Source organism: Trachurus japonicus, chromosome 1, assembly GCF_045865225.1.
Source record: "Trachurus japonicus isolate A0001 chromosome 1, Traja_1.0".
Classification (NCBI taxonomy): domain Eukaryota; kingdom Metazoa; phylum Chordata; class Actinopteri; order Carangiformes; family Carangidae; genus Trachurus; species Trachurus japonicus.
Genome location: NC_140907.1, coordinates 18,685,614 through 18,701,754, shown reverse-complemented (window position 1 = coordinate 18,701,754; position 16,141 = coordinate 18,685,614). Strand labels below are relative to the sequence as shown.

The following is a 16,141-nucleotide window of genomic DNA, read 5'->3' as shown; positions in this document are numbered from 1 at the left end:
AAATGAACTCAGATACTGGATGACGCTCATATTTGCAGATTCCTGCAAACTGTAATAACAGCCACTTTAGACTGTGCACCTTGGCCTGTGCTCAGAATACCCATTCTGGATATACATCCATGATCCAGAATATGTTAAATTAATTTTTACAATCCAAGAAGGAAAAATATTCATTGCTCTCAACATCCAGCTGTTTATAACCCTTTTTTAAAGAATTCACTTCAACATTGATACAGTGCCTCTATGGCTAAATCAGGCAAACACCAGGTGCACTGTTTGTATGTACAATGTATTATACATGTGTATAAAATTCATGCACATCCCATGTGTGTGTAATATGTTGTCTGCATGTGTGTGCAAGTGCTCCTCAAGAGAACTCCTCAGGTTGGGCGTTTGGAGGGCCTCCATTTTGGTTTTTAACACTGCTACCGTTGCAGCCGGTGATGTCAGTGTGGCGGGACGTGACGTAGCTCTTCTTCCTCGAGGACAGGGAGTGCTTCCTCCCAGAGCCGCCACCTGCACCGCCATCCCCCTCGGCTGGGTCGTATACAACCACCATGGTGGTATCCATTCGTGACAGCGTATACATGCTGCTCTGGCGCGTTGGGTGCAGCCGCGTGGAGCGTAGTTCCAACTCGTCATAGCTGGACACTTTGATGAACGGGCACCAACGAAACGCTCGCTTGAAGCCAGCTCGAAACCTGGTGTCATATTAGAGAAAAGAGAGAGGTGAAGTTGGCAAACAAAGGACAGCTAATTGCCAAGTGCATAGAAAATGAAAAGGTGAAACTCTTTTAACAGGGGTTAGGGTTCTTTATTAATATACATAAAATAACTGTATACTGTATTGACTTCTCTTCATCTACTCTGGAGGCTGTATGGAAGGTGGAAACAATTTTCCTGAAAAAGACAAATAAATAAATCTATCTGGTATCTATCTAAGAACAGTTTGTACTGTGTCTCTGGTTGCATGTCTAAATGTTTGTGCAGTGATGAATAGGAGGTCAATTGGTGTTAAAGTGCAGTATTTATAGTGAGAGAACACATCTGTAAACCAACATTACTTCAGATCTTGGCTTTTAAACTGTTTATTCCCTGATAGCCACACAGCTTTAGATAGTTGAAAGAACCATCTGTTTTTTAAGAACCATATCATTTCTCGCCACTGAGCAATGCCTCAGCAGTATCAGCAGAGCCAATTTTGCAGAATGATGCAGTTTATTTGCAGATTATTGTGATAGTTTCAAAAAAAGCCTTATATTGCTGAGTCAGTTTAGTCTAAAAGATAGAACATTGATACACCAACATACATAGGTCAACATAGGTTGAGATGTGAACTTATGTCAATTAGAAACTTCTTCTGAAGATTTGTTCTGTGCTCGCTGTAGAGGGAAAGGAAGAGGGACATTGAACTTTTCCAAGGGAGTGAATATGACCCACATCCTTTGGATTATCCTGGAAAATTTGCCCTTGATTTAGACATCATCAGTTACAGGCAAATGTGAAATTCAGTCTTGTTTTTGTGCCTTCATGCCAGTGACAGCCAGAGCCAGAAGTATTGTGTCTGTTCATCAGTTTGTCCATCCGTCCAGGGACATTTTTCATCACATTTGACACAAGCATTCATTTGAACTCGAGGATGTACTGATCAGATTTTGGTAGGTCAAGTTTACTGTGACCTTTGGCCAAAACTCAAGCTTTCTTAGAACGACAGTTATCACATCATAGGCATAATTTAACTAAAATGAAGTAAAAATGAAGTGATGACATTTTAATCCAGGCGATCAATGGTCAATAATTTGACCCTCAAACATAATTAGACTAATAAAACGGGCAGCAAGTTGTTACAGTCTTTACATAAACAATCAATACATGTAACTTGCTTCACATTCTCACATATAGGTTATTTATCAAATGATACAATATAATAATACAATTAATTCCTCTTCTGTCTGTCTGACAAGTGTTTTTCAGCTTGTCAACACTACCCACCTGCTGTTGAGGCAGCAGTAGATAATGGGGTTATACATGGTGGAGCTCATGGCCAGCCACAGCACGGACAGGTAAACCTGCTGGATGTACTTCCACCTGCTCAAAGGCTTGTTAAGCCCCGTCACAATGAAGTAGACATGGTACGGAAGCCAACAGAGGGCAAAGGTCACCACTACGATGATCATCATCTTCACCACCTGCAGGGAAGAGAGAGAGAGAGCGAGTGAACGATGATGAGAAACATTCACAGGCTGTCAGTGTATTCACCTGAAAGCATTCACAGAGGCTTAACGAAAGATGGCTGAGTGTTAGCCAGGGAAGATTATATAGTAAGGAAAAAACACATCTGACAACCCTCTGTCACTTTCTGAAAATAATGAATATCCGTAGGGAAGAATGTAGTGCATGCAATTTCAGTCCATTTACGAACTGGAGCATTTTGGTAGCACCTGGCACTACGGGCAACAGAAAGATACATTATTATGAGACTGTAATGGAAGGGAAGCAGGAGGACATGGTGTTGTTCCAAAGATGTTACAGCGGGGCCACATCTGACCAGATGGACAAAACATGGACGCATGTTGCCAGAAAAGATTTAAGCATCGCTGCAACAACCCGGGGTGTCAAACTAATTTTAGTTCTGGGGCCACATACAGCCCAATTTGTATTTCCCTTTGTACTTTGTGCAAAGTACATTATTAAAGGGACAACGAGGAGTTTTGGAAAGCAAAGTGTTTTCACACTACATTTACCATGAGCCTCCACGCGCACAGTGAAATTCTTGGACCGGCGCAATGTTGCCAAGAATGTGAACAAGTGTGGGTAATGTAGATTCATCCACATTAATATGAGACTTTTTTTATAACCAAATACAAACTCCTCGTTGTCCCTTTAACATGTTTAAAGTTTATGAATTATCCTTTTTACAAAACAGTATGAACAACCTGAAAGTTCTTGAGTAAAATACATGTAATTTTAACTAGGGCTGGGCGATATGGACCAAAAGTAATATCGTGATTTTTTAACTGAATGGCGATATAGGACGTGTTTCTGTTTACGGTGAATGTCGGTGCCACGTTTACACTACGCAATGAGCTGCTGTTGTTGTGTTGTGGTCAATACGCAAGAGTCGGCTGCTCTGTGTCTCTTGTTGTCCGCTGCAACTTTGTGAGGGAGGGGCGGGGGAAGAGGAGAAGTGGCGCTCAATAAATACATACATGGCTTAACATTTGGCGACGACTAGTCCCGCGGGCCGGATTGGACCCTCTGGTGGGTCCAATCCGAGTCTCAAATAGATGCTGGTCTCCTATACTGGAGACCGGCGTCCTAAATCTTCAAATCATCCCTCAAGACCCACCTCTTCACCATGGCCTCAGTCTTAGTTCAGTCTGTTGTTTAGCCTTCCTCTTGTCTGTTTATTGTTTCCTCCCTCTTTCCCTTAATCTATTTCCTCAGTTCAGCAGTTGAAGTAAATGAAAGCCCTTACTTCTATTTGAGAATTAGATAAAAATGTGTCCTATATTTTACAAAGTGTACAAACAACAAAGATTAAGGTTAAAATATATTTTAATTTATATATTCAGCAGAATTAGAATCACAATTGCAGATCATATTAGACCATGACTGTAGCCACAATTTAAAAATGTAATTTTCCATCTAAACAAAATAGTGTTAGCTCAGTGAAAGTGGTGATATTATCATTTAATCCACCATATTGCCAGGTGATTATTATTTAAATTGTCAATTGTTATGCTGTATCTACAGTATGGTATAGCTAACGTAGGGAGATTTAATAATTATGGTCATGCAAGCAGTAATTGCAGGCTCGTGTCGGGGTTTGAATGCTGACCTGCTGCTCCACACCTATTGAGAAACCCATGCACCATACCTTAAATATTATCTTGTACACTACTGTACTTGTGTTGGTTTTGAATATAAGTTCTGAGGTGCAGATTCATCCAATAAAAATGTTTTCAACAATTTAAACCCCTCAATTTATTTTCCAATTTCTCTTTAAAGTGAGCTGAATGAACTGCTGTAGCTTGTCTTTGGGTGGTAACTGGGAACATGATGTGTAATGCTGCATGACCTCTCAGAGGCAGCTGGAGAGAAACGCTACCAGAGACAAAACAGACATCATTGCATCCCCCATGAAATCTAAACAGCTGTCCTGGCACCCAGGTTTTTTTGAGTCGATGTTTCAAAGATGTTAAGGCATAACATGTAAACTGTCCAAGCTGCTAAAAAGTGGTGAGCTGTTCAGGTAGTATTTTCATTTTATGTCAACTAGGATGTTAAATTTAGACTCAGTTCCTGTAATTGAGACGTATTTGAAAGTGATACGAGAAGACAAAAAACTGTTGTTATGGTGCAGCACAAGTGATTTTCGTACCGACGAACCCTCATTGTGTCACAGTAACCTGCAGCAGAGTGCTCAGAAGGGAAGGTGAAGGGTTCAGTGTTGTTCTTGATTTGAAGTACACTCTTGTTTGGTTGCAAATATATGCTTTTCTTTTTCAAGGCCTGAATGAAACTTGAAAATTGTGTGGTTATTGGGGACTATTTCCAGCAGCGCTGTAATGCACATTTGGCTTTGGCATTGGATATGCAGACAATTTTTGTTAGTGGGATCAATTCATATGACTGATACCAAGTGTTGTTAAACTCTTTAGTTTCTTGTTAATTCACTTTTTTAATGTGTGTTGCATAAAAGACGTCAAGATTCTCAATAGGCTGCTCTTAGGTTTTGTTTAAATTATCCATATTTGGACTGCCAGAGATTTAAATACAATCCATTTATTCTATATGTACACACATGATATGAAGCTGGATCCTGAAACATTTAAAGTATGTGTCTGGTTTACCACAGTCCCCAAAGTTCTGAAAATGTCAGCCAAGCAAGAACATGCACCTTCTTGGATAGGTATGACAGGAAGACACAATCCATAGTCTCTTCCTCGCACGGCAACATAAACTGTGTTGAAAGTATATCCTGTGAAGCATAGAACCTCCTATGCTTCAGGAGCTGAGCTCATGCAGTGGTTTATATAAACATTGTACGGCCCTCTTAAGGTCTGTGAGCATATCTAAATAAATACTGAGATGTAGAAAATCCGGACCTCTCTGCTGTCCATTTTTTCACCATGGGGGATAATAGGAATGTCAAAGCACATAATGTCTTGTCTTCAAATTGTATGATATTGTTGATGGAAATATCTGCAATGATTGCTCTTTTGCACTAATACATGTGGAGGCACATAACATTAAATGCTCAGTTCATTTATTTCTTTTGACTGGAAAAAACATGCAATTATAATGTTTACATTTTGCATATCCTACAACATGACAGACTGCTAATGTTTCCATATACAGCTGTCAATCTTTGCAGCATGAGAATGTGAGTAGGTGAAGGTCTGATTCATGCACACATGAAGAGCCTACTAACAAAAAGAGTAAAAAAAAACATTATAGTAGAATAAAGGCCTAATTTTCTCACCATCAAAACCTGCTCATTTGAATGTGTAAAACATCTCAGACTTTAGACTTTTTACTACGGAAGTGTATTGCATTCACTTGAGTAATTTATTTTTTGGTTTGTTTTTTTGAATAATTATTTCTGTTTTTCTGACTAATTTTTTTCAGTTTTTCGGGGTTTCGGGGTTTCAAAATCCCTCAAGAAGCTCCCATCTGCAAGTAACATTTAACTGCTGCAGTCAAGCCTCCGCCAAAGATAAACTGTCTTTGCCTCCACTTCATCACAGATCTAGTATTACATCCAAAGACGGTTCATTGTTAGCCTACATCTTAGATCCATGAGATACATCCATGGATATGCTCCACAAAAAATACAGTCTAGCTATCACCGGCATTGTAGATTTTCAAAGGAAAACCCCACTCATTTTTCTAATTTTCACTGTGTAACCAGTAGATTTATATTGGAAGGAAACTACCTGTTATACCCCCTCAGAGTGTCACTCAGAAAATATCAGAGCAGTCTAATGTAGCACCTTTATTTTGAAATCAGTCCTTACATTACTTGCAGGTGCAGAGCTTCTCACGGGATTTTGAAATCTCAATAGCTAAGTCAGAAAAATATTACCCTGAACAACAGGGGGAAAAAATTACCACGAAAAACAGAGAATAATTAGTCAGAAAAACAGGGGAAAAAATGTCAGAAAAACAGAAAAAAAATATTCAAAAAAACAAACCAAAAAAAACAGGATTTTTTTTATTATTCAAGTGAATGCAATACGCTTCCGTACTTTACTTCAGGTTGGATGATAAACATGATAATAGTACCTAAGTTGTCACTGAAAAGCAATGAACAAGAACAAATATGGAGACTGGTGGCAACCCATAAACTGGTGCAGTCTTAACTCTAACCCTGCAGTTTAAATAGATGGGTTGGGGAAAATGACTAAAAGTAAAATCACACAGTGGAACAGTAGCTGCAAACAGAAGTCATTAGTCACAATGATTAGAGCAGATGAATTAATTGTAAATGATCAACGTTGTTCATAAAATAAATCAATTTACTGAAATTATTATAAGTTTGGACTTTTCAACTAAAGTTTTTATATAGGCCTTAAATTAAAAGTTTTTTCTTTTTCTTTTTCACCAAGGATTCCACAGTGGCTGGCAATACTTGAGTGAATATGAGCAAGAACTAATAGATGATGGAGATAATATGTAATTTTAAAATGTGAAAATCTTGCTAAAGACAAGTGGGAATGTCCTCCAATGATCAGGATGTTGTTCCTTAGATGTTGAGGTTGTGTGGGCGGTTAAGCAGTGGAAATGGTGGAGAGATTAGAAGCCTCATCCCCTTAATCTTTTTTTAATGAATTGATTAAAAAGTCTTAACATTTTGAATGGGTAGCTTTTAGAAACTGGATAAAAGATGCACTGATCACTGAACTAATGGTCTGACTTGCCATAAAAGCCAAACAGATACAAGATGTGAATGTTCTGCTTATTTACAATGATAATGAGAGCTAAGCGCAAAACATATTAAATCACATTATTATCATAAATGAATCTTACAGGCCTGAAGACTAAAGATGCACTGCAATGCATGACACAGACGCTTGCACAAAGAAATAGGAACACACCCTCAATACAACGCAACTCCTGCTGTTAAATTGCATCACTCTTTTCCAGGAAAACTTTGTCTTGATTATTAAACAGCTCTTTTTCAGAAACAAAGCTTTCAATATTCTGCTACAACGCACTGTTTTATAAAGTAATCATCAGTCACGACTTTTCAAATTGCTCAGGTCATCTGGTGCTGGCCCTAAAATATCAAGAGTCATCTCCAAACCTGGAGAAGCAGCTTTTTGTTCTCACGCTCCTGTGAGCTGGAACTGCCTGCCAGAAGATTTGAAATGTGCTCCTTCAATTTATTTTCTCCAAACACAACATAAAAGCTTCTTATTGAAGGTGACAGGCGCCTGTTGACCAGAATTATAGTTTTCTGTCTCTTTCCACATGCATTATTTATTTTATGTATACATGTGTATTTTATGGCGTTCTGAAAGACTGCACTACCTGAATGAAACACTTTATTCTGACTACATGCTACACACACACACAATAGCATTCATGTTATATATTGTTAGTATAATAAAATAGAATCGAAGAAAATTTGAGTCTTGGGAAAAATTCAACTGAAGGCTTTCCCCTGAGGTCAAATCCTGATCACTGCCTGTCAACAAAGGTACAGTGAGAAATAGCTCTCTTTTCAGCAAGGAAAATCGTGTGGATAATAGAAGAAACCATGGACAAATGGATGAATGCCTTCTGCTTGAATTTCTCTAGACTGCTACAATCTCGCTTTGAGTCTGATTAAATCACAACTCAACTGGCCTTTAGGATATACTGTATAAGTATTTTTTTTCAAACATATATCTTTAAAGAGGAACTAAGTGCGGTCGCTTTTCCGCTGTTTTGCTAACCCTTGTCCTGGCCATGTTTGTTTACAATCAAGCCGGCGAGAAATCAATCAGTAGAGCGGTGGATCATTTTATATATGATGTTACAACATGTATATTTGTGTAGTTTAATCTGTCATAAACAAGAGATCACGGGTTACGGGGTGCGTTTGTATCGCGGTGCGCAGAGACCGGGGCGGCAGCGCTGATCTTGCAAAATTGTTTTTCAGCCAAGAGATGCAATAAGTGACACGCACATGGAAGGCATAGGTCTCCATTCTCCCTCGTAACAAGTTAAGCTATTTATTAAACCATCACAATTACTGCAAAGCTGTTTAATTAAGGTAAAAATCCTGCATAGTTCCTCTTTAAGTTTTGTTTAGCAGAGAATGCAACCTTAAATGTTAATGACAGTCATGTAGCTCCTCCCTTTGGGGCAACATCCTGTGTGAGTAAGGGTTTTAAGGGATGAAAGCCATTGTGATGGACACAGACGGAACCGACTGCAATGAAAGTTTCACATGCTGCTTTCAAAACTTGTTCAAAAGACAAGCTGATTATCCCACACCACTGGGAAAAAAGGCTCTGGTAAACACCAGTGAGTGGGCAGGAACCCTTAATAAAAGTGACTGAAATCACTTTCCTCACATTTAGTACAGCCTCTGTGCTGGTGCCACTTCGGGGAAATTGCTAATATTACTGAACGATGGAGCAATAGAAAAGGATAGGAAAGTATTCTCTGTTTGAAGTTTGATTGATACATCAGGGACACTAACTGTAGTTATATTGACAACATGAAAAAGATTATTTCCACTTGGTATGCCTCTTTTAACATGTGAAACATCTGCCTAATTATAATGAGAAAGAATGTAAATCTTAATAATAATAATGTCACAACCCTATGTGTATTAGTGTTATGCTGTGTGTGGTGCCTGTGTTTCTGTCTCCCTCTGTGCAATCAGTGTGTGTGTGGAAAGTGTGTGTGTGCAGGTGTGTGCTGCAGGACCACATGGCCGAAGAGGATTGCTGCTGATTGGTGGATGGGGGCTATTTATGCTGCCTGGTTCCGGCCTTCGCTCTCTCTCCCTCCCTCATCCCCAACCAAGGCCTGATGTGTGAATAGTGTCTTTGCAACCTTTTGTTAAACCTTGTATTAAAGTAGCCCGTAGGAATGAGAAGCCCTTTACTTTAACCCTTTTTCTCCTGTTTTGCATCTGAGTTAGGTTAGATACCTGTATTTTGGTTTTCTTTGTTTTGAGTAGGACAGATTAGGGAGAACTGAGATTTTGTTTGTGGTTTTGGGCAGTGTTCTCATCTCCGAGCAAATAAAGGCTACTGTGTAGATTGAAAACCCTGCTCTTGGCCACTTTTCTTGGGGATGGGAGGAGCGAGGGGGCTCAGATCATGTTGCGCATCCAGTTCCCCGAGGCTGGGATGTAACAATAACGACAATTTCACACTTTGGTATTCTGTACCCTACCTTCTCCCTCAAGAGTGTCTAGTTTGTTTTGTCCTGTGGGCCTGAGAGGTCGTTATCACACTCTCCAAGTCCTTGTCTATATATCTGATGTGGATGTAGTTCTTTGGAAGACAAAGAAGTGAGGAGAGGCCTAACTGTTGAGAAATCCACATCATGCATCTCAAACATCCAGCAATGGTCTGCTTGTGAACAGACTAGCAACCAGAAAGGATCTACAAAAAAAAAGAAGCTCCTTTTGAACTTATTTCACCTAAACTTAGAAACTATGTTCAAATCAAAGAAGATTATTGTACGGAACCATATTTGATGTTAAATTTGGGGAGGGGACAGAGGTCCCTGTGTGCACAACTGAGATTTGGCACTTTGTCTTTAGCAATTGAAGTAGGGAGGTACAAGGGTATACCAGAAGAGCAGCGATTGTGCGTTTTGTGTGACCTTGGCACTGTTGAAAATGAGTTGCATTTTCTGTTTCATTGTCCTCTGTATGATAAATTGAGACATATTGAGACGAAAACACAATGAGCTAAATGAAAGGAGAATAAAAGTCAATAAAAGCGACATCAGCTTTCATTTAGTCCAAACACTATAATACATGACAGAATAGGAGAAGTTACAGTACATTGAATAATCAGTGCACAGCTGAATACAGATTTTTGTGTGACTATATCTGTATGCAATTTCAGACAATCTTGGGTGGTTTTCTTATTAGGTTGGACTCGAAAATCCAGAGTAAATGGGCTCAGACAGAGCAGAGAGAATAAGAGATGAGTGAAGAGCAAATAAAGGAAATTTACATACGGCATACCAGACCTCAAAGGGGTGATGTGTTATCTCTTTGTACCACTTTGATGTGTCATGATTGCTATTCTACAAAGGCCAGCAAGGACAAAATCAAATGTCTTATAACAAGAATTGTAATGGTAATCGTATCGTGACCAACAGTCCCATGGAGCAGGATCACTGGTGCTCAGATATAAACGGCAACAGGAAATGTAATATAACCATGAAAGTTACGAGGTCTGTGCAGAGACTCGTGATCGTTTGTGCTGTTAGATCCCAGAGTCCTGTTGAAAAAAAAATGTGTGGGAGATTTTGAAGGAAAAGGATAGACATGTCACTGTTGGCAGAAAACCGTCCACCAAACAAACCCTTATTTACACAAAATAAATCCTCAATCTGGAGACACCCAATATTTTAAACTTCAAACCATATATGATGAATTCTGGACTGGTCATCATCTGATCATAGTATTGTAAAATTATATTTGAAAAAAATCTACAGATATAAATCAAATTCTTGCAAAAGGATATTTCCAGATTCTTGGGGTTTTGGTGCAGTGATGTAGTTTCAAGAAAGTCTTCAACATGTTGAGAAGTATTCTTATTCACCTCATAGCTGAGAGTTAGACAAGATGCCAGTCTCTTATTTATCTATTTATTTAACTGAATATGCAGCTGCATCGCAAGGAGAAGTTTATATTGTTTCTTCCCTTCCCGCTCACTGCTGTGTGGTATCTGGATGTTGACAAGGTCAACCTCTAGATGCCAAGCTTATTGTTACACATTCAGGCTGTTCTACACAAGATGACTGGCAGAAAAACAAACTAATTCACCAAGTTATGTGTTACTAAGTGAACTTTTGAGATGCTACTCGAACAATTTAGTTTCTTTTTGATGGAGCAAGGTTTATGGTTTTATGCTAATCCAAGCTAACAGCCTGCTGGTGTAGCTTCATATCTACTTAATCAGTCGCAGCACAAGAAAAATTAAGCAGGTTTTCAATAATTTAAAACCGTTCAAGCCAACATTGTTTTGAGATTAGAGAGACCAAAAGAAAAAGACTAACCGTTATCTTTGAATAACAAATCATAAGTCTATGCATGTGATTTGCTCATTTGTGCCTCTTAGATAGTCACAGTTACTGACAACAACAAACATTTGACATGTTGCATTGGTTCACAGTAAAATCCAAAATTGCCGTGCAAAGAAAAAGAGCCTCTTAACAGCTGAAAGCTTTTCCTTGTTGCAAATCTATTACGTGCTACAAGATGAGTGAGTAAGTTTGTTAGTGGGTGAGTCTATCATTTTTAACAAGACAATTTTTTATGGCTATGCTTTCATATGAGCAACAGACACAAGAGCAGATGAGAGATGCCTCGGGTAGAATCTCTGGAAAATGATATGATTAATCCATCTATGTCTCATAAATGGACATGGAAAATGTACACTGCTCTTTGTTGTTCGAGGATATCTACTCCTTTAATTGGGAGCGACAACTGCATGCAGGTGGCTGAGCCCTGCATTGAATATCAGCTTGAGTAGAATCTCAAGTGTGTTCAGTCCTACTTAGATACAGACCAATGTCAATTTACACCAAACTGGCCCACAGGAACATGTCTTTGCAATCTCAAGACTACTTTAGGGGAATGAAAAAGGAGAAGGGTTTTATTAGGGATTTTCTTGGTGCATTGTTGAGAGGAAGCTTTGCTTTGCTATTAAGGTCCCAAATACTCCTTGGATTGTTTATGTTGTTATTACAGTTCTTATGAGTTATTTTGACTGATTACAACTTTGGGTCGAAGGCTGAAGGTTGATGGAGCCATACTACTATACTGCCGTACGGCATGACAGGAGATTACCATTTGATACAGACAGACGGTAGAGTGAGGGAGATACACACTGTACACACACAAAGACCAAACAAGAGGTACAATAATAGTTAGAATCCAGTGGTTTTACTATTTAGTCAGAGGCCTTTACATGTGAAAGTAGCACCTCTGTGTGTAGTTAACAAATGCCTCATGCAGGCCTACACTTGAACTTTATGAACCATTAGCAGTATGTCAATATTTGCTCATCTTGAGTTTTCAGCACCAGTGGCAGCCATCAAAGGGTTTTTAATGTTTTTTAATGTTTAAAGTGTTAATAATGTTGCTAAAGGAACATAATGACAGAGCCTAATGAGCGGTGTAAAAACTACTTAAAAGAAACTGCACTAAACACTTCATACAAACCTGTTGTACCTTGCTATCAAGATCCGCACCAACACAGTATTTCACATCTAAAGTGAGCAGTGGGAAACAAATGGAAGCAGATGCAGACAACCTATTAGTTTGATGCTGATTTACTTTTGGAGGGAAAACAATGAAACACACTAATGAGGTTTTCAATGCACAAAATGGATATTGAGTTAAATTACAACCAACCAAAACAGTTTCAGGCTTGCTCCTGCACTTGATTTATGTTCCTTCATTAATCCAGTAAATGACTCCCCATTAGTTAGCAGTAGGCTACCACCACTAACAATTGGAAATGTTATATAATGAAGACACACCTCTGCAAGCTGCATCACAGAGTGACTTAACAGAAGCGAAACTGATTTTGATGAAATGAACCAAAAAACACAAATAGAGAAATAAAGAGAAACAAATCCAAAGTAGTACTGAAGTGAGTCTTTGCTTCACAAACAAAACTATTTAAAAAATCCCTCATACACAACTTTGCAACAGAAATGTGTTATGAAAAAATGTGATACCAATGACATTACCTTTTTATCCACATAATAAATGGGTTTTTAAAGGTTCATGAGGCAAGAAATGCACATGCGTTTTAAGTTTTTTACTGCTGATGGGCGATGAAGCGTTAAAAACCAAAAAGAATGAGCCCACCCGCGTATCTCTCCGTTGCCTTGAACAGGCTGTGTGCTGCATAATGCGCTGCAATTCTGGGTCCGAATTTCCCGCGCTGTCCGCGGATGTGACGTCAAATGACGCTGCATGCGCGTCCTCGACAGTTCGGCTTTCCTCCGCTTGCGCCCAGCGGTTGGCGGGTGTCTTGCAGCCTGAACAGTTATGTGAGCAGCGAGTAGAGAAATAACGTCACTTTCTTACATTTTAATATTTTTTCATGCGAGAAAGTGACGGTTTAGATTCCCACTCTGTTGTCAGTTTATCCAAATAACGTCTGTAAGTAGCCTACTAGATTTGCTCCGACATTTTTCGGAGGAGTGCAGAGCCACACACACGCAGCAGCAGCAGCGACTCGTCACAGAGGCTGCAGCCGGGGAGCTGAGCTCATCGGCCGGGCAACCTCTGTCCTCTGTCCTCCTCCCAGGGAAGAAAACCCTTTTTAGAGGTTTTCTGCCGGCTAGTTGAATTGTTTTGAGGAGATAAATGCTGGATGAAATCTAACAGTGGCACTGTGGCAGTCGGATATTAGTTCATGAATGAAAAGTGAAGCTTCAGGTGTGTGTGAGCAGCGCAGCCTTGGGGCTCTGTACGTACAAAAATCACCATATTTAGGCTACTTCAATAAATAAATAGTTTTATAATGAGCCGATTGATTCATCCGTGGTCAGTTTATGCAAACAACGCCTGTAAAGAAATTCTCCGACGTGTTCGGAGGAGCAGAGCCACTAGAGCAGCCGAGCGGCAGCAGCGGCTCATGGCGGCGGCCGGTGCTGACCTGATGCCCGGGCGGTCAACCTCCCGGTGTCGCGGTAAATTGAGCACTGTACAAAGAGCGCGGCACGGCGCATTTACTGTTTATTAACAGCCAGGCGGTGTGTGTGTGTCTGTGTGTCTCTGTGTGTCTGTGTGTGTGTCTCTGTGTGCGTCTCTGTGTGTCTCTGTGTGTGTCTGCTCTGTGTCGAGAGACAGCAGGTAGAGGGGCTGACTGGCAGAGATGAGAGATAGTGAAAGCTGTTCTTTTTTTCTGTGAGAGACTGCTGCGGCGGACACAAACCAAACTGTGGCGGCTGATTAGTGGAAAACACTGGTATAGTAACGTTATGCCGTTTCCAATTCAGCCACAGTGTCACTGTCACAGCATCAGCTGCTGCTGTGGAGAGTTGATGCGCGCTCCCGCACCAGCTTGGCTGCAGTAACCCTGACAGCCGCTACGGCCGTTGTATCGCTAATGAGTTTTATTCCTCGATCTTGTCTCAAGCACCTTTAACTTTTAAATTGTCTTTTAAAAAGTTAATATGCTGCAATTTTTACTGACGGCATGATTAATTTGTCTTCTCATTACTAACTCATGACATCCATCCAAAACTTGATTCCTTAAAGGACAATTCCGGTTGAATTCAACTCGGGGGTGTATTTTCATATCATTTTAGGTCTAAAAGAATGAATCTGAAGATTTTCAGTTTAATCGCTCCTGTTTTGCGGTAGCTGCGTCTGTCCCCGCATCGCCACGGCAGCAATGAATGGGAGTGGATGTAAGTTCCGCTGTTTAGGCTGTTTCCAGCCCTCAAAGCCGCAATTTTTTTCCACAGACAGCGTCAGATGGAGACTCAAACATGCACCGAGAAGTTTATTTACTTCAAGCAAGCCGACATGTTTGTAAAACTAGATCTAATTCAAAGTCTCCCGGAGTCTCGCGCGAGACCCAGTTGCCGTGCGCGGTGTGTTCAGGTGCAGTGGGAAAAGCTACGGTTGTGTCATAAACACAGGAATATCAACTCTTTACCTGCTTCAAGTAAAAAAGACTTCTCGGCGCATGTTTGATTAGCCACCTGACGCTGTCTGTGGAAAAAAATGTACACTTCAAGCAAGTAAAGAGTTGATATTCCTGTGTTTATGACACAAGCGGTAGCTCCCACTGCACCTGAATACACCAGCACTGCAACTTCGGGCTCGCGCGAGACTCCGGGAGACTTTGAATTAGATCGACTTTTACAAACATGTCGACTTGCTTGAAGTAAATAAACTTCTCGGTGCATGTTTGAGTAGCCATCTGACGCTGTCTGTGGAAAAAAATTGCGGCTTTGAGGGCTGGAAACAGCCTAAACAGCGGAACTTACATCCACTCCCATTCATTGCTGCCGTGGCGATGCAGGGACAGACGCAGCTACCGCAAAACAGGAGCAATTAAACTGAAAATCTTCAGATTCATTCTTTTAGACCTAAAATGATAGGAAAATACACCCCCGTGTTGAATTCGACCGGAATTGTCCTTTAATATTTCTTTTTTATAAACACCCAAAGCAGGTTGTGAAGCACTCAACTCTACAGAGTGACTTGAGACACAAGGTACAGTATTTATTTACTTTAAATCAAATCTTTCCTGAAACTTAACCAATATCAAAACTTACTCCAACTAACATTTTTTCAAGTTCAGGTTTTTAATTTTTTGTTGTTACTTTCAACCACTGACCACCTTTGTATGGCTTCTGAGTGTGGCAGCTGTAGAGTTTCCCCCAAAACATTGGAAATGCGCATCTATGTAAAAGACATCAGAGACCTCTGTTGCTCGGTGAATAAAGCTACTCTCTATAACCCAATCTAATAAAAAAAAACAGAAGAGTCCCAGCAGTTGGGGTTTTTCAGCAAGCACCTTTGTCAGAGTGTGACAAAGACATAGATTCAAATTTTGTCTGAACAATGACTGACAAGTAGAGAGTGCATAAGAGATATGTGACTGTAGCCGTGGTACTTAAAGCTGCCTTTCAAAGGAAAGCAGCCAACTCGTATTACATGTGGCTTTTGGATGACCCTTCAAAGTGGCTTCTACTGTGGTTTCTCACTGTAGAACAAGTCTGAGCTCTTTTCTGTTCAAACCTACATGTCTCTCTCAGGATAGGGGAAGCTATTGACATCTGCCCCGCTGGGATTAGAACAGTCACATTATCCCTCTGTGGTTTAACACTGTTGTACTTCACTTCTGAAAAAATCTGATTTTGTACACGTAATCTAACCCAATTCTTTATACATCCACATGGGCAGACACCCACACAA

The 16,141-nt window shown here is 40.1% G+C and overlaps 1 protein-coding gene across 1 annotated transcript in view; it reads right to left on the bottom strand.

The window, feature by feature from the left end:
- Positions 1 to 216: 216 nt before the first annotated feature.
- tacr3a (tachykinin receptor 3a) overlaps positions 217 to 16,141 on the bottom strand; it is a 29,030-nt gene continuing 13,105 nt past the window's right edge. The window contains exons 4-5 of the mRNA XM_085778455.1: positions 1,993 to 2,189; positions 217 to 701 (exon numbers count right to left, since the gene is read on the bottom strand). Of these exons, the coding sequence (XP_085634581.1) occupies positions 368 to 701; positions 1,993 to 2,189 (531 nt within the window). The 3' untranslated portion in view covers positions 217 to 367. The remainder of the gene's footprint in view (positions 702 to 1,992; positions 2,190 to 16,141) is intronic.